A 26,270-nucleotide genomic window follows, 5' to 3' on the forward strand; every position below is an offset into this window, starting at 1 on the left:
AGAGCCCTTTCACACACCTCAGGAACACCTCTCTGCCTGCTGCCCGCTGCCCGCTGCCCAGACACACCTGCAGCCCTGCCCAGCCAGCTCTGCTCAACCAGAGGTAAGCCCCACCCAGCTCAACCCACCCAAGGGCTGGGGGTTATCCAGAGAAGAGGGCAGGCTCCAGGGGCACCTCCAGAAGAAAGATGAGAGGGTGGGGGCTTGCAAACCTGAGCACAAATGGGAAGGACACTCTGGACCGGAGCCCATGAGCAACTCTCCATCCCTGCCCTATGTGCAGCCTACTTTAAAGACCTCAGCTGCTGGGCTGAGCTCAGCTGGAAACACTGCATTGGAGGAGGTCAGTGACACCCCAACAGAGTGGAGAAAAACAAGGCCTTCCGGGAAAAGGAATAGAACCTGGGCCACCAGGGTCTCTTAAGCAGCCACTACCTACACTCTCCACTTCTTTTCAAGTCCTGAAAGCAGACAGCTCTCAGTGCATCTCAATGTGGCTGTGACCCTTCCCTCACTTACTCTCCTGACCTCAGGATTCTGCATGAGCTTTATGGACTCCTATTTGGTCTCTGTTGCTTCTGTGAAGCTTGAAGAGATGGACAGAGAGGAAGCTACAGAGCACAAGGCAAGGGAGGAACAGGTTCCATCAGGCACGTAGAGTATTTGGTGGTACAGCATGGAAGGGGTCTGGGCCAGCACAATAGGTGAGGAGCCAAACTCACAGGTGCCCAGCTCCTGAACTTCCTACTCCGCCGTTCTAAGGAGCCCCAGGGCATCCTTGGATAGTGTTGCTACTGGAAGTTAGTCCCCAGGCCAGGCCAAGCAATCCTTTTATCATCACAACACCGATCATTCCGTTAATCCTGGGCCTGTTAGAAGCTAGTGCCTGGAGGAGACCAGCTTTAAGGATGTGCCCCTTGGTGTGACAAAGCCTTCTCTACCCTGAAACAGGGCACTCTGAGAGAGGACTTTCTTCCTAAGTGTTTTTACTCAAAGATAAGCCTCTCCCAGAGCTTCTACAGCCCCTCACATGCTCTCAGAACCCAGACAGAGCCTGCTTGGGCAACATGAAGACCAGTACATACCAGAACCAGATCCACCGCTACACCAGCCTTTCTGGCACCTCCCAGGGTCTGTCCTGACCTGAGTGAGGACCACTGTATGAAATCCTAAAGCAAAACTGGACCCTTTATCTCTGAGTACTCAGGAGCTCCCAGCAGAGTGACATCTAATCTATATTAAGTGAAATTGTATCAAACTATACAAAATAACCTGAGGAAGCTTGCTAAAGGGAAAGAGATCAGCTGGTCATGAGCTAAATTATGGAGGCCAATGTGGTTGTAACTTAAAAGATATAGTCCTCCAGGGGAGTCAGCCTTCCCTCAGTGCCACCTGGGGCTTTGACCTATATTCTTGGATTCACTGGTCTCTTTAGGAATTTCTAAAGTCTAACCCCAAGTGTACTTACAGGGACCTTGTGACCTTGTGCACTTTTGGAAGCACTGTTCAGCATCTCACCTTAGTCCAGTTCATTTGTTCTCAACAGGGAGAACAGATGGACTACTGAGATAAGGAATGGAGGCTTGAATGTTGCAGAATGAGTCCCCTGCAAAGGGTACAGTACCAGAACAACCAGAGTCACCATTTGAATGAGGACATCAGCCTGGAGCTGGGTGGGGACTGCAGACTCAGGAGAAAATTGGTGACAATTGAAGGAGTGTTTCAAGATGCCTTAGGGGTGCACAGGCTTCTAGAGCCTCCCTCCTCCTGCCAGGTACACAGTCTCCAGCCAGGACCCCAGGTCACCAGTGTATATCCCTACTCTGTCCTGTTACCAGTGTATACCCCTACTCTGGCCAGACAGAGGCTGCCTTTTCTTGGGATACTTATCCCAGATGAAGAAAGCAAGCAGCCAGCCCTTGGAGCAAAGGGGACCTCAAGGTGACCTTTCCTTTCCCCAGCACATAGCCACTAGACAGGTAGAGAGACCTGTGATAAGGACACCTGCAATCTGCTAAGCTAGGGCTGCTCCAGTGTCTGGCACAGGTGTATCAAGGAACAACTCCCCTCAGGCACCCTCCCCCCCAACACAAGGGCTATGGAACAAAGTCATTCTGGGCTACAGTGACAGGGTCACCTACAGACATGACAGAAATCCATGGGCAGGTCTTCATCTTTCTGCTCCCTAATGCCCTCCCAGAGTGTGAGAGCCTGAGACTGAAGCATAGAAACAAGTAGGAAAAGGAGGGGCAAGAAAAGCATAGTGAATGCCTAAGGGGGCAGAGCTAGAAAGGGGGTCTTCCAGAGTGTCAGCAATAAAAATAATGGCCAGAATTGATTGCTTCCCAGGGCCAGGCACCCTGCAGCTCCTTTTCTTGGGCATCAGGTTAAGCCCACCCCTAAACAAGCATTCTAAGGGGATCCACAGACCTAGTCAGACACAAGATTGGGAGGAGGTCTAGTGGGCTTTCTTTTGTATGAGTTCATTGGAGTCCACTCTCTCCCTTTCTCCGGCTCCTCAGCAGTACATTCCTCCAGCCCTAGACTGATCTCATTCCTTTCCTAGCCCAGGCTTAGGAATTGTCTGTGTAACCACAGACATCTCCCTGCCTCTCTCCTTCCTTTCTTCCTCTCTCCCTCCCTACCTCCCTTTCTCTAACCCTCTTAATTCATAAAGAGCCCACCTTTAGCTCTTCAGGATGCCCTCCTTGCTTCTCCACAATGAGAGTCACCTTTCTGTTCCTCCATACTGTCACAGGGCACCTCAATCTATCAAAGTGGGGGAGCTGACATTGTGGCAGAGTGGGAATACACAATGATGACCACAGAACACTTGACCCATCAGGGCTATGAGTTTAACTAGGGATCACATCATCTTGTTCCTGATACCTCTCTCACTGTCTTGCTTTTTTGTTGTTGTTGTTGTTGTTTTAGAGTTTTAAATTTTATTTGTATAAGTGTTTTGCATATATGTATGTATATATAATATATCATATAACATATATTATATATACCACATATGTCTGGTGCCTGTGGAGGCAGAAAAGGCTGTTAGATTCCCTGTTACTAGAGTTAAGGATGGCTGTAAGCCACCGTGTAGATGCTGGGAATTGAGTCGCAGTCCTCAACAAGTGCACTTAGCCCTGAAGCCATCTCTTCATCCTTCTTGTTCCTCTTTCACCTCCCCACCCAACCCAATATCTTTTTTTTTTCAAGACAGGGTTTCTCTATGTAGTCTTGGTTGTCCAGGACTCAGTTTGTAGACCAGGCTGGCCTTGGACTCACAGAGCATCAGAGATCTGCCTGCCTCTTCCTCCCAGAGTTCTGGGATTACAGGTGTACTCCAATACAATATCTTAAGGCTCTCTTAGTACTCTGAGAAACCCTAAAGCCCATCTACAAAAGATTGAGATCCCTGTACTCCACGATAGCTCACCCACTTTCCCTTCTCACATTCCCCTTTACTCCACTGCTCCAATGTTTGAAAGGTTGACTGGGAATGAAAGGACTGTACCTGCTTTGCCTACCCCATGTCAGCCCTTCCTTCCTGAGAACAGAAAGTATGATGAAGGTGACCCCTCTTTAGGAACCAGGGCTGCCCCTGACCACTTGTAACTTAGTTTTGTCATCGTGCTGAAGAAGCAGAGACCGGGGTAGGAGGCAGAACCCAGGCAGAGTCCTCAAGAGGAGAAACAGAACGCATAAGTCTTGTCCGATCAGAGGTCATCAGAGAGCACAGTTCAGTGGTGTCCCTGGGAGTCCTAGAGCCCCTTTCTCCACAGTCATTGACAGGGCCTAGTTCACACACATCTGCTATTCTCCATGACTCAGTTTCCTTATGCACAAAATAAGAGAATTGGGACAGTCCTCAAGTCTCCTTCTAAACAAAACCTCCTGACTTCAACCAACTGTAGGCTTCTCTTTTTTATTAAACAGGTTTGTGAAAGGCCCTGATCCCCTGCAATGTCCTAGCATGGAATAGAAGAGGAGGAGTTTGGGAAAGCAGCAGACTGGGGTTACCAAAAGCAGTGGGACTTTTTTCCTTCTGTAAGCCTGTGTCACTGGGGACTCCCAGAATTCAGACTTCAGGGAAGCCTTGCCCAGAGAGGCAGAGACCATGCTGAGTCACCCATCCATTACTCTTTAAAGGGCTCACACCTCTGCTCCTTTCCTCCCTCCCTTTCCTGGACAGGCAGACAGAAATGGTTGAAACCCACCACAGTACCTAAGCCAGACTAGCCATGAAGGAGATCGGAGAGGAAAGAGCAGTTGCCCTAGGCCCGGGAAATGGGAATAGTTTCTGGATGGGGGATGGAGGAAGAATGCAAGCAGGTATTCTCTCACTGACAGGCAGGTCTAGAAAGGCAGCAATGAGTCAGAGCACCTGGGGTGAGGAGGAGCTTTGGAGAGACCCAAGCCTGTTTGGGATTGAACAATCTGCCTGCATGGGGCAGAGGGAACAGCCAACTGGGCCGGCTAACAACAAGGCAAAAATGAGGAGCCTGGGCTCAGTCCTCCTGGAAATGATTACCAGAGTTTTCGAGCAGGACATATGTGCCCAGTGGAAGAGCAGGCCAAGAAGTCAGTTAAGAATGGTGCTTGAGGGAAGTCAGACCTGGAAAGTGGGGGCAGGGTTAAGTCAATGCACAGGAGATTTAAAAAGTGAAGGAGAAAAGAAGGAGCTATAAATAGGATGGGTGAACAACTGAATGTGGAGACAAGTATCAGGAAAGGAGTGACTGGGTAGCAGGAAGAAAGATAACCGTTGAGCAAGCAGGAAAGCTGATGAGGCATCTGGAATAGTGGCATGGGATATCCTATCCAACAAGTGTGCTAGCAGAACAGACCACTTTTAAAAATAGCCTGGGGCCATCCTTCAGCCCACCTACCCCCACCCTGATGGCTACATTTCATCCATTAGCTCACCTTGAAATATTTGGCCAGTTGGTTCTGTCTGTTCAGTGACCTGGGACACACTCCCCACACCGCAAGCATCCCTGAAGCCAGGCCTGGCTCTATGGGTCCTCTGGGGTGCCAGACTCCTCTTTCACTGTTCCCAAGGAGCCTGCCAAGCAAGCCAGCTAGAAAGCCAGTGCCTGGCAGACCCTAAGGACTTTGGAAGGAAGAGTGGAGCCAGGCTGCTCCATGGAGCGTGAAGACTGGATGCTGGAGAATCATCTCTCATAAAGAAAAAAGCATCCTCCCATATTAATAATAATAATCAGTGTCATTGCTACTTGCTGGGAACCTAGGAAACCAACGCATCACACACGAGATCACTTAATCCTTACAGCAACTGCTGGGGACTGTTATTATTTGCACTTATGGAATGAAGAAACAACACCTTTGAACCCAGGTCATTCTGCCTCTTAAACTTGAACTGTTTTCTTGAAGCCACTTTGAGTTTCTCCCACTACATGTCTCACATACCATGGCCCTTATTCACTTCTGCCCATGTCTCCTCCAAAACCCCATTGGTTGATTAACTCAACAAACATTTGCTAGGTACTAAATACCAGGCAAGGAGCTGAGCAGGGGCTCTGTAGGTGGGTTCATCCACCCATTTTACCCTGGGGGGGGGGTATCATCATGGGGTTTCACTAACAGTCAAACCTGCCATTCCAAAGAAAGGTTTTCTCAGCCCCTAGACCAAAGGAATGGATACACCAACAAACTGGAACACAACTTCCTTAACCAAGACCCCTCACACTGCTGTCCTTCTTTTCATTTTACTTAATTCCTTCTTGGCTATCACACCTACATCCCTGTGAAGTAAGAAGCCTACCCCACTTTGCTGATGAGGGGTTGGAGGCTCAGAGAGGCAATATCGCCCTTTCCTTCTTTCCATCACAGCCAGAACCAGTCTCAAGTCTCTGTATTCTCAGCTCTTTCCAGTGTCCCCTTCCAAAAAGGTATATGCTAAGCTGCTCCCTGGGGCCTTCACCTAGAAAGTCTGGTGGGATGGGTACCATTGTGGTTGTGCATCTTCAGCCTTATCTCAAACCTTCTGTGGTCACAGCCACCCCAGATTCCCTGGAGACCTCTCAAATGTAAGTCCTCCCTCAAGCCACCCCATCTTTCTCCTCCTCTGAGGGCCTCAACACAGCTCTTGCCATCTGGGATTGAGGGACAGGAAAGGGGTCAGAGTTGGAGAATGATGCAGGAAAAGTTCTCACAGGGAACTCCTCCAGGCTCCAAGGGCCCTGGCATGAAGCTCTGCCCTGCTCAGCTCCTGGGACATCAGTGAGGTTACGCAAAGAGTGAGGAGGAGAAAGACACCAGTACACAAGGGTGGGGGTAAGGCTAGGCCCAGGAAGATGTGGGAGAGAGCTGAAGCTGACCATCCAGACTTCCCCAGGCACACCATTGTCCTTCCTGGGGAAACCTGTTGGTGAAGTTGTAGTTGTAGGCAGGGAGTCTTATCCAACAAAGGTCCTCCTGAGGTCACGTAGGCCATCCCCCTGCCTCTAGGCAGGCTGTTTTCCCATTTGTTCCAAGCTACCTGGCTGAATGATATGAGCCCTTCTGGCAGGGAAACAGAGGCCTAGGGCAAGAAGCAGTTTGTGGAGCCATCCTGGCCTAGGGGAATAGGATGACTGTGTGACAACCAGCTGTGACTTGTACTCCCACCTTCTCTTTGCCTGGTGTTCAGCGGGAGTGACAGTGATGTCACAGGTATGGAGTGCCAGCCACGTGCTGGATGCCAAGCAAAACACCCAGGGCGAGTGTGTGTATCATCAGTGCCTGAGAAGGAAGGCCACCAAAAGAAGTGAGTCTGGCGGAAAGACTTGACTGAGGAAGGGAGGCACCTCGCTGGATGGGGGCGGGAAGACTGGAATAAATCTCTGTTGCAGTGAGGACCAGAGAGAGGAGGCCCCAGCCGACCCTGAGAAGGGGTGCCCCTCACCTTTCCACACTCTGCTTCTCTCAAAGCTTGTCAATGTCCCAGACATGAGCCAGCCCAGGCCCCGCTACGTGGTAGACAGAGCTGCTTACTCCCTCTCCCTCTTCGATGATGAGTTTGAGAAAAAGGACCGCACCTACCCGGTAGGAGAGAAACTTCGCAACACCTTCAGGTAATGTGGCCCAGAGCCCAGATGCCCTTTTTCCTCTGTTCCTCACCAAAATCCATCCTGCTCAGGTCAGGGCTCCTGGACCAGTACCCAAGGAGTTAGGGAAGCCCCAGGGGAAGGGAGAGTCTGAACCCTGAAAATAAGAGCCTGCAAGCTCATATGCTCTGAGATCCTTAGGGAGGACAGAGAGGAGGCTCAAGAACCACTAGCTGTTTCAGAGGGTTATAGGGTGTTTCTACCCCAACCCTGGGTCTCCTGTCGCATCAGCCCATACCTCTCTTAGGTCCTCAAATGATCTGTAGATGGGTGTGCTACAGCCTGGTGTGTGTGGGGGTGCGAGCCCCTCCTCAACCCCCATTCCTTGCATATCAAAGAGCACCTGAGGCACCAACTCCCTTCCTTCTTCCCCCCCCCCCCCCCGTGCCTCATCCCCTCTTAAACAGTCCTTTTTCCATCTGGTTCAAAGAATTTCTAGAGGAAGCCCTAAATTCCTAGGCTGTACTGAAGAGGACCTCACCAGCCTTCAGGGTCTCCCACTCTCAGGTCCCTGGACTGTGGTGGTGGGTTTTGCCTCAGAGGAAGGGGCTGTACACAGTGGCCCATACCCACACCCCAGAGGCCTGAGGCCACAGGCTTCACCCTCCCTTTTCCCCCCACCTCCCCAGGCTTCTGGCAGACCTCACATTCCCTGACTCCCTTGGGGAAACAGCTGATTCAGTTACCTGGATTGAGGTCATTGGCAGTAGCTAAAGTGGAGCCACAGGTGGAACAGGTTGAGGCAGGGGGAATCACCCACTAGAGTCTTCACTAAAAATCCTGGTCTAGCCCTGCCTCTCCTGGGAGGCTCTGACTCTGCTCAGCAACACTCAAGAGCTGTGTGCCCAGTGTCTGAGATGTGTCTCTGCCACTGTGCTCCTCAGACAGATGGGCTCAGCCAGTCTTCGTGTCCAAGGAGACTACATTTAGATTGTTTGCATGCTTGAAGGATGGAGGATCTGACATTTTCCTGAAGGTTAGAGATGATTCAAACTATAAAGAGAGGCAGAAAACTAATAGTTCCTATGACGCTGGCACAAGAGCTTTAAACAGTGCCTCGAACACAGTGCTCCAAAAAATCCTGGTTGGATGAATGAATGAATGAATGAATGAATGAATATCTGGAGTGCTAATCCCTCCCTCCAATCCTTTCCTGGCCTCTGAGACTTCTGTATAAGTTGTCTGGGATCTCTTTCCGGCACTTGTTTCAGACTTAAGGTTGCTTTGCCTGACATATGGCAGAGGTTCGAGAAGGCTGGGCTCCTTCCCTAGCCAACTGTCTACCGGTGAGTCCAGTTTTCTCTGCCATAAGCAGAGCTGACAGAGGGCCTGCAGGGCTGCTGCCTCCCAGCACAAGGCTTTCAGTATGCATTAAGCTGTTCACCATGTCCCGGGTGTGAGACGCAGCATAAACCCCGGAAGAGGCTGAGCTGACAGAGGCTGCCGCAGATGCTGTTCTACAGAATATTTAATAGAGACAGGGAAAAAAAATCTGCCTAGACTTTCCAGGATACAAAGCATTGTCTGTGTTAGTTTCAGTCTTGGGTGACATCCAGGGGCCCCAGTGTCAGGGAAACTATTGTTGAGCAACAGCAAAGAGTAAAGATTGGTGCAGCACAGGAAAGGAAGCCTAATCAGACCCATGAGTCACCACAGAGACCCAGAACATTTGACTTCCCTCACTCTGAAGAAGAAAAGCAACCCCCACCCCAAGTCATCAATCCACTGGCTGTCACCCTTGGGTTTGTAAGCCCTTGTTCCAGCTACTTATGAGTTTCCATGAAAGGTCCTCAAACTGAGACAAGATCGATATCCCTTTCCCTGTTGGCCAAGGAACAACTCTCCCATCTTCCTTTTTTTCTCTGATGCTTTGCCAGGATTGAATGCCCATGCTAGACTCACTGTAAGTAGAGGACAGCAGGTTGGCAGAGTGCACTTCATGGGGACAACAGAGTTTGCCTATTTGAGAAGTTTAAAAAGAAAGAGACTTGACATTTCAAGAAGGCTGAGCCACCATAAAATCAACAGCTTGTAACCAGGCCTTATAGGCTCCCAATTGTGGAGAGCCAACAATGATGCCCAGGGTATGTGGCCAGGCTCTCCAACAAAGCTTTCCCTCCTCAACAGCCTGCACTGCAGGCCGTGGCCTCGTGGCCTCGGGGATACTGATTGCACTGAGGATGAGTGGACCTGGTGACCAGAAAGTTAGCATCTCCCTGCAATCTGCCCTCTTCTCCCACAGGTGCTCCTCCACCAAGTTCAAAGCCATTGTGTTGGGGCTATTGCCAGTGCTTTCCTGGCTCCCTAAGTACAAGATCAAAGACTACATCATCCCTGACTTGTTGGGCGGACTCAGTGGGGGATGCATCCAGGTGCCCCAAGGTGAGAGTACCCTCAGCCAAGCCTAGCTGGCCACTCCCTCTCTCCTGTCCTTTCCCCATCTCTACCCCATCCCACACCATTCTGTGACCCCTGTGAACCAGATGCTTCCTGAGATAAACCCAATTCTCTTTGTTGCCTGCAGGCATGGCATTTGCATTGCTGGCTAACCTTCCTGCAGTCAATGGTCTCTACTCCTCCTTCTTCCCCCTCCTGACCTACTTCTTCTTAGGGGGTATACACCAGATGGTGCCAGGTAAGGTCTCTCCCTGCTGGCAAGCACAAGGACTCAGGGCATGGTGAAGGAGGTTCAGTTTCCACAGCCTTTATTCTCCTGGAACTGATTTTTCTCCAACCTGAAAGGATGGTTGCTGCATCAGTCCTAGGTCCTCGAAGACCTTGGAGAAATTGTGGGCATAGTCTGTTCCATCTCCCTCCCAGGAAGGAGAGCAAGGTGCTTCGACAGAACAAGATATGCCATATGCAGACCAAATAGATTCAAGAAACAGCTGCTCTCAGCAGGCCACTGCAGGGATGTTTGGAGTTGTCTAGTGTCAAATGAGATGGAGTAAAAGAACTTACATGCTGGTGCCTGGCCCAGGCTCTGCTAGCACTGAGTCAGTTTCCAATAAGATAATGTCAACACGGATGTATATGATCTGGGGAAGTGTCTGTGGCTGCTTAGATAGGCTGCTGGTAGTTGTGCTGGCCAAGACCAATGTAGGGAGCCATCCAAATGGGCTGGTATGTGTTCCTAGGCTGGACCTCTTGGTCATTTCCATGGGCATGCTGCAAACTTCTGACTTGCTGGCTGGGTGGGGCACCACAGGTACCTTTGCCGTTATCAGCATCCTGGTGGGTAACATCTGTCTGCAGCTGGCCCCAGAGTCGAAATTCCAGATCTTCAACAATGCCACTAATGAGAGCTATGTGGACACAGCGGCCATGGAGACAGAGAGGCTGCATGTGTCAGCGACACTTGCCTGCCTGACTGCTGTCATCCAGGTGAGAAGCATAGGTCTCAACTTTACTGGTGACCCCACCTCAGAAGGTGGCAGACCACCTTACCTCTACCTCAAAACCCCCAGGGTGATGTTAAAGCTCACTTAAGAGCTAGGCTATTGTCTCCATCCTAGGGCCAAAAAGGACCTTTAAAATAGCTTAGCATACACACACACACACACACACACACACACACCACTGATGGAACTACTTGAGCATGAAGTCTGCCCAGAGACTTTCAGATGCTGCTTGGAGAAACCCTGATCTCTGCCAGTATCCCTCCAACGCCCCAGCCTCCTCTGCCCCAGTCCCAGCCCCAGGTGCACTCTACAGAAGCTGACCATCTAACCAGCAGTACAAAGAGTTCCTCCGATGTTGATGAAAGAGATGTAGTGTGGCAAAATTTGAGTATGCCAGCCACTTCAGAGAGTACCTATCATTCAGTCATCACTCACCTAATGTTTTCTGGTTGTTTTGCTCTGCCAGGAATTGAGCTAAGCACTAAAGATACAAAGATATGTTAAAAAAAAAAAAAAAAAAAAAAGGCAGCCCAGTTCACAAGTGACTCCAAGCAGGACAGAGGAAGTGGCCTTGTCGACAGATAAATTTGTGTGCCATGGTGAGATAAGAGGCATAGTAGAGCCATGAACAAGTGCCTATAGGAACCTAGAAATGTCTAGAAAGTCCTTAAAGTAGAGGGGACATTTTACCTGAGGAGGCAAGGATGAGTGAAGTTCGCCAGTGCCTAAATGAACAGGCGCAAGGGCTGCTCCAGGCAGAGAGAATGGCATCCAAGAGCACTGGGGCCCAAGACAGTGCAATCTGACCAGGAAGGAGACGTAAGGAGTTTGGTGTGGCTCAAGGGCAGAGGATCAAAGGAAGTTAGAAAGGTAGGCAAAGGCTCAATAATAAAGTCTTCATTCTGTCCTCTTGGAAGCAACTTAGGTCCTATTAGCTACAGAAGGATGGTTGGCAAGTGGATCTAAGGCAGGAGGGACAGAGTGGTGGCAATGGAGAAAGAGATGGGAGGTAGGAGGAAGAAACATTTTGCCAAGAGCATTAACAGTTCTCGGCAGCAAACACCATGTGGGAGGAAAGACACTGAGACTCTTGAGTTTTCAGTTGGGCAACAGGTGGCAGTGGAGAAGGACCAATTTTTTTTTTAAGATAAAGGAACTGAAGCCAGTGTGATGAAGTGACAGAGAGGCTGTGTACTAAGGCCTGGTGGCAGGCACCCAGGTCACAATGAGTGGCACAGAAAGGTTGTAGGGGCCTGCGATCTCTGAGCTGCATGAGGCTCCAGGCCTGGCTGTGTGTCAGGCAAGCTTTGGAGGAGATGACCCATTGTGGACTGTCCACTTTCTTCCTTCCAGATGACCTTGGGCTTTGTGCAGTTCGGCTTTGTTGCCATCTACCTCTCTGAATCCTTCATTCGGGGCTTCATGACAGCTGCTGGCCTGCAAATTTTGATCTCTGTGCTCAAGTACATCTTTGGTCTGACCATCCCCTCCTATACAGGCCCAGGCTCCATTGTCTTTGTGAGTCCAGAAGTGGCCTTCAGGGAGGGGCAGGATGAGAACAGAGTTCACATCCTTAGGAGGCTGTGATCTAGTCATTCTGATAGCTGGCTGGGCCATTGGGCAGAAAGGATCCCAATGAGTTTTCCTTGTGGGAAGGGGGTACACACACACATGAATAAATATGAGAAAGTTTGCCATCTTAGCATTCACACCTGACACACCCTGTGGGAGAGGTGAATTGCCAATGGGACAGTATTCACAACCAGCGCTGTGTTCTGCCTTTGTATGTCTCCAACGGTGTCTCTCCCCTGGGCTGGGCACCCAAGGGCAGGGCAGTATGGGATGAAAGGATGGGAGCCTGTGATGCTCTCTCCCTTAGACCTTCATTGACATTTGCAAAAACCTCTCCCACACCAACATCGCCTCACTCATCTTCGCCCTGGTCAGCGGTGTCTTCCTGGTGCTGGTGAAGGAGCTCAACGCTCGCTACATGCACAAGATTCACTTCCCCATCCCTACAGAGATGATTGTGGTGAGGATCCTGCCTGCCTGGAGATGGGGTTCTGAGGGTTCATATAGAGGGGCTGTGAGCAAAGGAGCCCTTGTCCATCCCCCTGGCATCCAGCAGGACCAGAAATCACATGTGAATGTGTCCTGTGTCCACTGTGTGCCTCCTCGGCTGGCTCGTACACACACTGCCCTAAGGAGGAAGACAGTGGGATCTGGGAAAAGATATAGGAAAGATGCTGGCCTAGCCCCAACTAAGCACCAACATCCATTCTCCACTTGGGCTTGCAGGTGGTGGTGGCAACAGCTATCTCTGGGAGCTGCAAGATGCCAAAAAAGTATCACATGCAGATTGTGGGAGAGATCCAACCCGGGTGAGTCCAAATCACTCAGAGACCAACTCTCCCCATTTTCCACCAGTGCCAGGGCCCTGATGGAGATGAGAGGCTCTTGGTGAAAGTTCATTAGAAACTAGATGACCCTGACTCAGAAAAGCCACATAACCAGCCAGTACCGGCCACTTATAGAGAGTGAGTCTTGAGTGAGGCTACCCTTACAGCCCCATAAGTTTCTTAAATGAAATACAAAAAAGTCCCTCTGATCCACCCATCACTGGATTTCCATTTTGCTCTAATGCATACTCTTTATCCATGCAGAAAGGAAGCCACTAAGATCACTCAAATTCTTTAAGCATCTATGCTATGCCAGGTACCATGCTACACCCAAGAAGACCAGGGCAAAGCTGTCTCACAGAGTTAGAACAGGAAGGGAGAAGGCAAGGCCTTGCAGCTATAGAGGTCTGTGGGTCTAAAAACTGGTGTGTACAAAGAGTTGAGAATCTGGTCACAAACATATAAAGTCCTCCCATTTACCATCTTGTTGATCTGGAAAAGTTAGGTCTCTTATGCCTCAGCTTCCTCTAAAAATCAAGAGTCCTGACCTCCCTCTGATTATGATGAGATCATGTGGAGCAAGCCTAATAAATAAGACCCTGGCATATGGTAGGAGCTCAGCTCCGCTCCTTCTCATACTCCTGGGCCATGCCTCTTTTGGATCCCTGGCAGGTTTCCCACTCCAGTGGCACCGGTGGTTTCGCAGTGGAAAGACATGTTGGGCACAGCCTTCTCCCTGGCAATTGTGGGCTATGTTATCAATCTGGCTATGGGCCGGACCTTGGCCAGCAAGCATGGCTATGACGTGGATTCTAACCAGGTATCTCCAGCTGCCCCTGGCAGGGCTTGGGGATATAAGCCCACAGAAGCCTATTAATGATGGCTTGGGGTGGGGGTGGGGACGTGATTAAGTAGTAGAGTAGACTAGCATACAAGAGGCCCTGGGTTACGCCCCAGCACCTCAAAAAGGGGAGAGAAAGATGTCTTGGGAATCTTTGTGATAATATGAAGTAGTAAGGGTTAGGAGACTAGACCTAAGGGGCCGATCTCTTATTTTTAACTTTTTCTTTTCTTTTCTCTTCTTTCTTGTCTTCCTTCCTTCCTTCTTTTCTCCCTTCTTCCTTCATTTCTTTCTCTTTCTTTTTTTTTTTTTGGTGGGAAGTTTTACAGAAGAGTTTACACGTTCAGTGTGTGTGCACATATATATGCAAGTTTATATAGGTGTATGTGTGTACCACAAATGGAAGCCAGCGGTAGTGTGTAGACATCACGGTCACTTTCAAACCATAGGACCCTTCCCTTCCTCACACTGATGACTGACTACATCTGATCCCTACTCTTATCAACCCTGTCCTCCCTCCACAGGAGATGATTGCCCTAGGCTGTAGCAACTTCTTTGGCTCCTTTTTCAAGATCCATGTTATTTGCTGTGCTCTCTCGGTCACACTGGCTGTGGATGGGGCTGGAGGAAAATCCCAGGTGAGCCTTGTCTTAGAGGACTCGGGTAGGAGTAGAAACAGAGCAGTCCAGTTGGCACAGGCATGCTATCCTTAACCAGGTAGCTTCCATGCCACCAAAAGAGCAGCTGGGAAACAGTTGAGTCACAAGACCTCCATAGGCACTCACTCCCAGTTCTTTCTCTGACTAGGTGGCAAGCTTGTGTGTGTCTCTGGTAGTGATGATTACCATGCTGGTCTTGGGGTCCTATCTGTACCCTCTCCCCAAGGTAAGAGCCCAACTGAAAGCAGGAAATACTGACAGCCTCCAGCAAAGACAATCCTTACAGGTGGGAGTAGCACTTGATAGATTGCAAAGGGCCACCACTGTCACATTTGGTGTCAGTTGTTCTATGAGAAGTAAACAACACAGATTTTATTCCTCCATCGTATAGGGGAGAGAGACTGAGGCTGACAGTCTTGACTTGTCAGTGTGACAGCTCACCGTGATTCCACTGTGTAGGACTGATTTCAACCTCTGGCTTTCTGGGACTTTTATTCCTAGGCAGGAGGACAGAAGGTCAGGGCACCCACAGAGCCTCTCACAAGGATCTAAGTTGTGAGCCATTCAGGGATGCAGCGAGGGGGAAATGTAAAGATGGGTACAGAACAAATTGTATGGCTCAAAAGGCTACACTTTCCAATCCTAAGATTGAGGGAGAGTTTGGGGAAAGAGTCCTAGAAGTCTTATTTCCCCCACCAGACTTCAGGGTCAGTTATGTGTAGGAAGGCCAGAATAAAGGCATCAAATGGCATGATACAACGTTCTGCTTCTCCAGGCTGTGCTAGGAGCCCTGATAGCTGTCAACCTCAAGAACTCCCTCAAGCAACTCACTGACCCCTACTACCTCTGGAGAAAAAGCAAACTGGACTGTGTAAGTGTGGGGTAGCCTTCAGTTGGCCACAGATGCCCCTACCCTCGTGTAACCCTGTAGCTCTGGCCTAATGCAGAGCCTGTTGTTCCCTAGTCCCCAGGGTTTTGGAAAGCTTTAGAGAGAGCCATTCTTTGTCCAAGCCTAATTCAACCTCTGTGTAGGATTGCAAATTCCTTTACCTCTCTAAACCTCAGCTTTCTCACCTCTGAAATAGGCACATCATGTTCTCCCAACTTTGGGATGGCTTATGAAGGAGATGGGCTCAAACTAGCAAACTGCGTGTGGTCTGGGTTGCATGTATAATCAACAAAACTTAGTGTCTATTATTTTTACAAATATCTGGGTTCCTCCCCCATAAAAGGAGAGCGTTCTGTTAAAAAAAAAAAAAGGCAGAAGACCAAGGTCCTGAGCAAGTTTCTAGGTTTCTCTCTTGTTCTACTTCTTCCTCTGGATGTGAGATGAAGGTGTCTTCTGCATCATTCACTGGCTCTGAGGGTTAGATGGATCACAATGGGAAAGCACCATGCTACATAAACATCCTGCTTGTGACTCCACACTGCAGCTGTGCCTTCACAGGCAGTCCTGCTAAAGGCGCCCAGGTGTTGACAACGCTGCCTTATTTCCACTGAAACCCACCCACTGCAGCCCAGAGACAAAACTTACTAAAAACTCTTTTTGAGGGTGACAAAAATGGAGGCTTAGCATGGTCAAGTAAATAAACCATCAGAGGCAATTGAGGAAGCAAGTGCCAGGGTCTGGCTGGAAACTCCCTGCTGGGCCCCAGACTTCTGGGCTGTCCTACTTCTAGGATGCAGAAGCTTTCCTGCACCATGTAAAGAAGGAAATATTTAAAGTCAGGAAATGTGCGGTCCCTCTGGGGGCTCCCAGTGAGTGGGAAAGACAGGAAGATACTAAATGTTCCAGTTCCTAGCCCAAGGATCTGCTTTTACCACATGACACCCATCTCCTGGCTATGGCCATAGTGTCTTGCAGCCACAAGGTACCATATGACTTGATCTTCACTGCACTTCTACAAAACTCCCAACAGAAGCTGAGTCCTTTAGTAGTGGTTCTCAACCTCTGGGTCACAACCCCTTTGGGGATGACGGACCTTCTCGTGGGGTGGCATCTCAGATATCCTGCATATCAGATACTTACATTGTACAACCAGGACCCCTCCCCCACACTTTCTGTTCAGGAGTGGAGTTCCCATCAAAGCATGGACACTTCACTGTTAGACAGGAAGAGAGCTCACATTTACTCGATAACACATAGCAAGGCTAGGACTCTCTGACTGTCCAGTCTTCTAGCAGAGTAGACTTCATTTTCTCTTGTGTGGACTAAAAATCTGGCTCACACAGCTATGCAGTTCAGAACCCAGCTTTGAACCCGGGTGCTCTCGAGCCAAGGACATGTTTTTCTTACTCCACTCACACCACCCCTCTATGCACACTTCTATACTCTATTAAAATAGAAGGCTGGCTTTCTATTTTTAAAACTAAGTCAAGCACTGGGGTGGAGCTCAATGGTAGAGGACTTGTCTAGTATGTGAGGTCCTGTAACTAATCACCAGCTCTGGAAAGAAAAAAAACAAAACAAACAAACAAAAAAACCTGACCATGAGCTGCACTCAATGTAAGAGAAACAGGCAAGCAAACCAATGCACCAGCACATGACTCATCACAGAAGTGAAGCAAGAATGGAGAGATCTGAGTTGGGCAAGCTGACTAAGGCCTTGACTAACCCCAAAAGACTTCCAGAAAAAGGCAGTTTTTCTCCCTAGCCTGCCTTTGACATCTCTCTCCTCACAGTGTGTCTGGGTGGTGAGCTTCCTCTCCTCTTTCTTCCTGAGTCTGCCCTACGGCGTAGCAGTGGGTGTCGCCTTCTCCATCCTGGTTGTGGTCTTCCAGACCCAGTTGTAAGTGACGACCTCATCCCTCCCTCGCACAGTATGGAATTGCTAGACCAGTCTCCTAAGAAGACTCCCATGCCAAGACCTAGCACAGGCACTGTACCATCTGCTTTCTGGACCCAGCATGGGAGCATGCTATGAGACCTCAGAAGTATATAGCTTAGCCAGTACAGTGGGCATAGACTGACCCATCTGGCTTCTGTACCCTAAAACTCCAGAGCAAAGCAGCATGGTTTCAGAGGGCTGGGGAGGAGGGGGCCCTGACAAGGAAAAGTGAGTGAGTCTCACCACCCTTCCAGAACCACTGTGAGAACCTCAGCCCAAATGGGACCCTATCCTGTAGAATGCTAGGTCAGAAGATGGGCTCTGTGCTCTTCCTCTAAAAGAAGTTGTCAGTGCAAGTGAGGAAGCCACAGAAGAGGCCAGGGGAATATGGGCAAAGATGGTGCTGAGTGTTGGAGAAACCTTGTATTTCTTCTTGTAAACTCAGAACCAGGAAGTGCTGGCTTGTCACCTATATAGTCCAGTTTCATCTCCTCTGAGACCCAGTCTTGGGATCTAAGTCAAAATATGCCTAGTTGTAGACCAGCCACAGACCACCAGGCCTAAGTCCCCGGGGAAGGAAGATTAACAAGCCTGCCTAAGGACAGGAGTCCTGGCTGATTTTTCCTGCCCTCACTCCAGTATCACCATAAGCTTGTTAGCATCCTTACTTCCCATCCTTCTCTTCTTCTTCTAGTCGAAATGGCTCCACACTGGCCCAGGTCATGGACATGGACATCTATGTAAACCCCAAGATCTACAACAGGGTACGTAATCCAAGTTTAGAACCTCCCTCCTTCATTCTGTCCTCTTTCCAAGACCTATCTGTGACCTGAGCTCAGTCTCCCTGTCACAGGTCCAGGAAATTGAGGGAGTTAAGATTGTCACTTACTGCTCCCCTCTCTACTTTGCCAACTCAGAGATCTTCAGGCAAAAAGTCATTGCCAAGGTAAGGCTCTATCTTTGCTGACCGGAAGGGCTGAAGAGAGATTGGCCAGAAGATGGAAGCAGAAAGGGGCTAGGAGCCAAGGGCAGGCCATCCCACAAAGGTACAGGTCAAGATTGCTGTTGGCCCTTTCCCCACAGACAGGTATAGACCCCCAGAAAGTATTACTTGCCAAGCAGAAATATCTCCAGAAGCAGGAGAAGAGGACGGCAATGCCCACACAGCAGAGGAAGTCCCTCTTCATGAAAACCAAGGTAAACTGAGGCCGGGACTACCTCCATGCTCATTTTCATCTTGACACTGGCTCCCAGCCTGCAGCATCTTGAGAGGGAAGCAGGAAGTCTCTGTGAGCACTACTGGGCACTCTCATAGGGGAAATCTGTGAGATCCAGGGTACCACTGCCCCCTGTCTCCAGTGGGAATTTCCTAGGTGCCTAAGTTGTGTGAGGGTAGGGCTGTGGGAGAAGCAGGCTGGCACAGGCAAGTGCACAGAGAGCCCTGCTCTCTCAAGGGGTTTTCTCTCAAGCAGAGTGGCCAAGGCTTCAAGCTTCTCTGGAAGGTTCTTTCCACCTAGGCTGGGAGGGAAAAGACTACAGGCCTTGCATAGGAAGGGGCTTTAGGAGAAGCCTGTATTCACCACCAAACTATATGTTATGCTCCTGCCTCTGCTTAGAGCTCAGTGCCACAGTCCCTGACTGCCTGCCCCCTTTCCACCCACAGACGGTCTCTCTACAGGAACTCCAACAGGACTTTGAAAGTGCCCCCTCTACTGACCCCAACAACAACCGAGCTCCTGCCGCTGATGGCACCATATCCTATATCACCTTCAACCCCAATGCCTCAGTAGCTGCCCCATGTGAGCTACCTACCTCTGCTCAGTCCCCCAGGGAGTCTAGTGACACTCTAGCCAGTGTCCCACCCTTTGTCACCTTCCACACTCTCATCCTCGACATGAGTGGAGTCAGCTTTGTGGACCTGATGGGCATCAAAGCCCTGGCTAAGGTGAGGCCATGTGGGGCTGGAGAAGGGTTGTGCCCCCACTCCTGCTCACTCCCCTCCAGGCCCTCATTTGAACTAGCTGAGGGAGGTTCCAGACACTAGGAACTCCTTGCCCAGGTACAAACAGGGTGAACACACTCTTCAGGGCAATGAGGTGTTGGAGTAAGCTCCCTGAGCTTCAGCCCATCCACCAAGGCTATTCTGAGTTCTTTATGGAGTCATCACTTCCCAGAACACACCTTGGGTCCTCTGAGTGAGGCCGGTTTGGCTCCTGGTTCTGCTGCCCCTTCACACACTCCTCAGTGAAGCCAAGAAAGAAGGCAACATAACACTAGTGTTCCAACACTTAGGCCAAATGGGTAGCCTGGGGCTGCCATGAATATGAGGACCATCTGCTCACTTCTCAGAGGCCCCGTAAATATCAGGTTGACAGCAAGCCTCAGAGTGTCTCAGATGGAGGTGATCCAGGAAAACAGAGGGGCACAAAGCATGTACTGGCTGATGTCACTACCAACCAGGGACACGGAAGGCCCTTTTCTGGTGTTGAACTCAACTGCTTCTCTGGGCTGGACCTGGATTCCAGGCCTTCACTGAAAGCTTGCCTCACTGAGCCTTAGTTCTGAGCACTAAGCTCAGATATGACCCCTAAAACAGGCCATGGTAACTTCAAGTGCCTGCCACACTGGCAAAGCCTCATTTCCGCCCCACTTTTCAAAGAGGCCTTAGACCAACACTCCAGAGAGACGTGGGGTGCTCTCTGCCACTCCTGCCTGTGGCTGCCAGGGCCCTCCGGATTGCATGTCTGTTTGGCTTCCCCTCTGAAGTATGTTTTATGAGTCACTTTTAAGACCCACTCAGAACATTCCTTTCTTTTCTCCCTGTTTCCTTCCTCTCCTCTCCACCACCACCACCCACCCCCCCACCCCCCGCCACAACCCTTTAGCTAAGTTCCACCTATGGGAAGATTGGAGTCCAGATCTTCCTGGTGAACATTCATGGTAAGAAAAATGGGCGTTGGGTGTACATTTAGGGCACTAGAGGCTGGAGAAGGAGTATAGTGGGGACAGGTTGGCCAGAATCCTGGGGATGGGACATGTTCGTGTAGTTGAGAGTAGATAGAACTAGAATCTGCTCACCACTAATCTGTGTGTATCCTCAGTCAGGATACACAGGTCACTTTATCTGTCTGGGGATTTCTTTCCAGCCATGTAGACTGCAGGGGGTGGGGGTGCTAACTGGCTGAAACTGGGATCTTTTTCAAGTCAGAAAGTCCATGAATCTGTACAAGCACAGAGAATGCACACACCCTAACTCCCTAGGGACTTTGTCTTTAAAGCATGCTTTAAGCAGCTCCAAAGACACGCTCAGAGCGAAGGGCATACATGACATTGCACAGATACCAAATGCAGATGGCACACATAGACCCCAGAGAAATACAAAGGGGATGTACACATATCCAGACGCCACCCAGCAGAGCTCTGCAAGGGTTCCGTAATGAGTATGTTCATTACTCTTACCCTGGATGACCACTCGCAGGAAACCCTCTCCAGGATGTAAAAAGAGTAAGGGCTGTGCCACATGTTGGAAGTTTGAGAAAAGAGTTTTGAAAAACTGGGTTTTGAGGGCTGGAATTGGCAGCCACTCTCCCCATGGATGTATTAACTTTTCCTTGACAAGCAGCAACTCCTCAAATCCAACCTCCTCCTTCTGCACTGGGTTGAGGGCTCAGCATTTTTGAGATCATACTGTCCTCTGCTGTCCATAACTGATATTGCAGGGCGATTGCCCCACGCTTTACTACCAGCTCCAATCTGCCCTGGCTGTTACCTTTTCCTTATGATACCTGCCTCCTCCCAGCCCAGGTCTACAATGACATCAGCCACGGAGGTGTCTTTGAAGATGGGTGTGTACAGCGCAATCATGTGTTCCCTACCATCCACGATGCAGTCCTCTTTGCCCAGGCCAATACTAGAGAAGCCCCAGCCCTCAACTTTCAAGGGGTAAGGTTTCCACATCTGAAGAATCCAAAGTTCCAGCTCTCAAAAACAGGAGGACCAACTGGCATTAGATGAACAGATGGTTTGAGTTCCAGCACCAAGTCTGCAGTCTCAGTTAGGTTTCCTATCTGTAGAATGGCCACTATCAACCATTGCCTGCTGCACACAGCATTTCTGTTTAGGATTGAGTGATAATCTTGTATAAAGATATCATTTTATTGATTGCTACTTATATATGTTTCTTGCCTGCCACCACCTTCACTTTTTTGTAGTGGCTGTGGGGGCCCTGATTTGGAAAGTTGAGGGTGAGGTGGATGAAGAGGCTAAGCTTTGTCTTAGTCTCCCATCTTTTAACTTACTAGCTTAGTGGGTGGGATGAGAGGAAGACACGAATAACACTGTCTAAAGCTTCAGAAAGCTGAAGAATCTGACAGAGCCACGCAGCACCTGCAGGTCCTGGGAGACTAGGGAGCTTTCTGATTCATGAACCTTGTCTACAGGGACTGTCGGAGGGTTCTTGTTATGCCATTACACCAATAATATCCAGTCATTACAACTTAAATGTAATGTAATGACTTTTTAACATTTATTTAATGTGTGTGTGTGTGTGTGTGTGTGTGTGTGTGTGTGTGTGTGTAGACAAACACATCATGTCATGCATGTAGAGGCCAAAGGACAGCCTGTCCTTGTCCTTCCATCAGGTGGATCCTGGGAGTTGAACTTGGCTTCTTCAGCTTGATGACAAGTGTGAGCCACTGAGCCATCTCTCCCATCATTGCTTTAATATTTATAAATAATTTGTATTACATATATTCTTTACTTACCTATTATAAATAAATCACACACACAATGCATACACACTCCTTACAACACAATGGTGAGGGAGAAAGCTTGCAAAAGGAGTCTGATTATCCTGCCTTTATAGAATTCTGGAGGAAAGGAATCCAAGGTCAAGCACCCTATGCTTCCCTGCCTACAATGCTTACAAGGAAGGACAGGCCCTATGAACATGTGCCTATAGCTGTTCTGTAAAATGAGGCAGGCAAAGGAGGACCAGAGAATGTGGGAGGATGGAAACAAGGAAACCCCTGGTTTTCTCTGGAGCCTACCAGGCATCTTCCTGCTACCATGTGCCTACACCTGCTCTGAGACCTGAGCTCATCCAGCACCTACTTCCTTCCCTTCAGGCTCCAGGGAACACTGAGTTCTTGTATGATTCAGAAGAGGACCATTCCACCTATTGGGACTTAGAGCAGGTGAGTACAGGGGCAAAAGGTGAGGGAGGAGAGGGAAGAGGACAGGTTTCTAGCCAAGGTGTTTGCTGGCTGTCTTCTCCAGTTCAGAGCTGTAATCAATGGCAAGGTTTCACCTTCTTTTTAATAATGGATCTTGAATCTTCTCAGCATCAACACACACACACACACACACACACACACACACACACATACACACTTACAGAGGCATCCTACGGAATGAGAGAACTTCTTAACCAAGTGCTAGAGAATTGCTATCTATGTTGTTGTCATTGTTGTTTTGAGACAGGGTTTCACTGTGTAGCCCTAGTTGTCCTGGAACTTGGTTTGTAGATCAGGCTGGCTTTAAACTCATAGATCCACCTGCCTCTGCCTCCTCATTGCTAGGATTAAAGACTTGTGCCACCACACCTGGCTAAGAATTGCCATCTTGTGTGTGTGTGTGTGTGTGTGTGTGTGAGAGAGAGAGAGAGAGAGAGAGAGAGAGAGAGAGAGAGAGAGAAGTTCTTTTTTTTAAGATTTATTTCTTTATTATGCATACAATATTCTGCCTGCATGCCAGAAGTGGGCACCAGATCTCATTCTAGATGGTTGTGAGCCATCATGTGGTTGCTGGAAATTGAACTCAGGACCTATGGTAGAACAGCCAGTGTGCTTAACCTCTGAGCCATCCTCCAGTCCCTTGCTATCTATTCTTAACTCTCCATTGTACCAACCCTGTGATAGTGGCCAAATTATACTACACCACTGGGCCTGTTATTGTCTGTAAAATAAGAGATATCTGGGTAAATTTGTCTCCCACATGACTGGCAGGAGGGGCCACTTGTCTTTCATTAATTCATGAGCTATTTATGGAATACCTACGGCTTCCCTAAGGCTGTTGCTGGTGGGAAAACAGGAATAAACAAAGGCCTCTGTTCTTTGGAAGTGGCATTCTTGGAGAACCAGATAATTTAGGGGCACAAATAAAATATAACTACAACTGGATACACATCTAAAACTAAAAGCTCTGCAATACAAGCTGTACTGCCTGCTTGGGGCCTATGAAATTTATCACCATTCCAGTGCCCTGAATTAAAAGAAAACAAGTGACTAAATTTAGAGAAATCTGGCTTTGTTAAAAGATAGCATCTCCTCCCATTCTTCCCAAGTCTGAGTTCTGTGGTCCTCTGAGTATGTCACGCAGAGTGCTTATGGCAAGTGAGAGACACCTGAGGACTAACAGGCTGATTTCTGTGCCATCTTGGAATCCAGCACATTAAAAAAAATTTAAAAACCTGGGATAGGACAGAAATAATACAGCTTCTCTAGTCTTGACACTGGTGTTACATAATTTAAAAAAAAAAAAAAGGTGACAGTCTTAAAAGACAACACAGGAGGAATACAAGTTAATGTGCCTAGCACCTTCTCCCATCACCCGGTACGAGTTTGTGTCTTCTGCTAGCCTGTCTCTCCCCTGCTCAGTTGCACACTTGTACAGTCTCACCTAGGGTGCTTCATTCTGGCCTGTGGTACATTGTCACCTATTGGTTGCAGTCATTCTAACTGCAGCAGATCTAACGCTCTCCCTTCATCTCACCCTTCCTTCCTGTGGTCTCTGCAGGAGATGTTCGGGACCATGTTTCACACAGAGACCCTGACTGCCCTGTGAGGGCCCATTTGGTTTGCATACTGCCTCCTGAGTGCCTGGCACCTGTGATTTCCATGGACAATAAGCTCAGGACCACAAGAATGACAGAGAGAAGAGTATGTCCACCAAGACTCTAGATCCTCTCTCAACTCCTGTCTCTCTCCCACCTTTCCCTCCCTCCCTGTATCTCTGGGAGAGAGCCATCTCAGCCTCTGCAGCCTGAAAAGCCTGCCCTGAAAAAGATGAAAGTCTGATGAACCCAGCTCGTCACCTTCCCCTTCCCACTCAAGCATGGGCCACCAATAAGCTCATTCACCCCATCTACGCAAGCCCCACCCATGGCAGCTGATAGACACCTTGACCTCCAGCCTTAAGAATGAGCCAAGGGCAGAATGATAAGAGCAACTGTGCTGAGCTGGGAGGCAGTTCAAGCGGGTCTGTGGCCTTTCTGGTTTGACCTCGGAGGATTTTGGGCTGCCGTGGGACACAGGGATGAACTGGGTTAGAATGTTAAAGCTTATCCCTCCACTTGCCTTCTAGTTGTCAGCTCTATGCCTCAAAGAGAGGATAATATCCACAGTCCAGGAGCCTCTTACTTTGTGCCCGTTTCTCTCTCCTTGTCCTAAGAATGTTGAAGCCTTCTGCTGCTGCCCAGCACTTCAGCCTCTACTGTGGGTAGTGGACAGAACTCAAGGCTATCCTGCTCCAGGGACAGCCCACCAAGGGGCTAACTGAGCCTCTTGAATCTTTGCCACCTGGAGGCTGCCCCATTCTGGGAGCCAGTGACCTGCTGAATCTTCTGATGATACAGCCACAGCTATTCTGCACAAAATCTTTTGAGAAACCCTCTGTGTACTTGAGACATGGAAGAAGAAGTAGGTTGCTAATGCAAACTCAAGACAAGCTGGTGGGTTCTAGGCCCCGAGAGCCCACCTGACCTCAGAGCTCATATTGCCTCTCCTTCTGAAATTTGCCATGTTCATTGTCACTTGGAAAGAGACAGTCATTTGAACTCTCCCTTATCACCCCAGAGCTGTGATGGGAGGTCCACAGGAGGAAGTACTAAGGAACCAGCTTCAGAGCCCAACTGGGTACAGATGTGAAGGACTATCCCAGCCTGGGTCTTCCTCTACAAGGAACTCTTAATCTCAGGACCTTTTTACCCTAAGAAAAAGGACAATAGGAATTAAATTCTCATGTAAACAGAGAGATAACTGGAGATAGCCCGCTGTTGACTTGAAAGTAAATAGCCTTCTGTGCGTGTGTATGTCTCTCTCTCTCTCTCTCTCTCTCTCTCTCTCTCACACACACACACACACACACACACACATACACACACACATCTTGTGAAACTACCATGCAAGTACACAGAAAATCTGGCCTCTCCTCATTAGTCTCCAAGTTCCTATAGTGTAATGACCCCTGTGCCAATAGGCTGGACTGGCCCAGCCTGGGAAAACAACCCAATTGCTAACTTCAGCCTGACCTTCATTATGTGTCCATGTGTTAAGTAAGCTGGTGAGCTAGCAAGGATTCGCAAAGTTAAAGAACAGGGCTCTGACCAAGAGCCAACACATTCTTGGCTGCAGCTGTTGCTTCGCAGTGAACTCATTATGCCATCTAGCTGCCAATGGAGCCCAAAACTTGGAAGGTAGAAAGACATAGTTATCTGGGATTCACTGTGCCCAGCACTCAAAGTGCCAAATTCCAGGAGAAAAAGAACCCCAACCAATGACAATTTGTCCTCCTCTACTCCACCTCCTCCAAAGTCCAGGAAGTAAAGAAAAGTCAGAGAGCCCCAGGACATTATAAGTCCCCTTTAAACCAAGTATCTATATCTCATTAACCTGCAGGCCAGGCCTGGACTGAAAGGGACTCACAGTGGCCTGGGGTTGGGGCTTGCAACATATTGAGTCTAAATACACTCATAGAAGTGGTGGTGACAGTGTGATTAGAAACACAGGGGCAGGGGTAGGGTACAGAAAAGGCGCCGAAGAAAACTCTGCAGTTGCCACTCTTAGAAAAGAATGCAGACTGCTGCCCTGGACATGACTAAGGCAAGGGGGTGGGGAGTGCAAGGGAGCAGAGTAATCCAGATTTTCAATACATGTGGCTGTTCTTACAGACACTGACTTGTGACATAGATTCCCCAGGAAGGCTGAAAATCTTACCTCTTGAGAAATTTGTATAATTTATTTAAATGCCAGCCTC

General features: G+C 49.1%; 1 protein-coding gene across 2 annotated transcripts; it reads left to right on the plus strand.

Annotated features, from left to right (window-relative positions):
- Positions 1 to 26,270, plus strand: Slc26a9 (solute carrier family 26 member 9). Of its 2 annotated transcripts, XM_021626994.2 has the most exons (21): positions 1 to 103; positions 6,934 to 7,076; positions 9,352 to 9,491; positions 9,634 to 9,744; positions 10,318 to 10,493; positions 11,864 to 12,028; positions 12,390 to 12,542; positions 12,809 to 12,891; positions 13,582 to 13,729; positions 14,275 to 14,388; positions 14,558 to 14,635; positions 15,185 to 15,280; positions 17,092 to 17,198; positions 17,932 to 18,001; positions 18,091 to 18,183; positions 18,321 to 18,434; positions 18,901 to 19,182; positions 20,123 to 20,177; positions 21,037 to 21,179; positions 22,364 to 22,432; positions 24,033 to 26,270. In XM_021626994.2, the coding sequence occupies exons 2-21, from the start codon at positions 6,952 to 6,954 to the stop codon at positions 24,078 to 24,080; spliced, it is 2,370 nt and encodes a 789-aa protein (XP_021482669.1). In that variant the 5' UTR covers positions 1 to 103; positions 6,934 to 6,951; the 3' UTR covers positions 24,081 to 26,270. The 2 variants fall into 2 exon arrangements, with proteins under 2 accessions (XP_021482669.1, XP_060220232.1); XM_060364249.1 differs by lacking the exon at positions 22,364 to 22,432 and having other exon boundaries at positions 13 to 103.

Source organism: Meriones unguiculatus, chromosome 11, assembly GCF_030254825.1.
Source record: "Meriones unguiculatus strain TT.TT164.6M chromosome 11, Bangor_MerUng_6.1, whole genome shotgun sequence".
NCBI classification, from domain to species: domain Eukaryota; kingdom Metazoa; phylum Chordata; class Mammalia; order Rodentia; family Muridae; genus Meriones; species Meriones unguiculatus.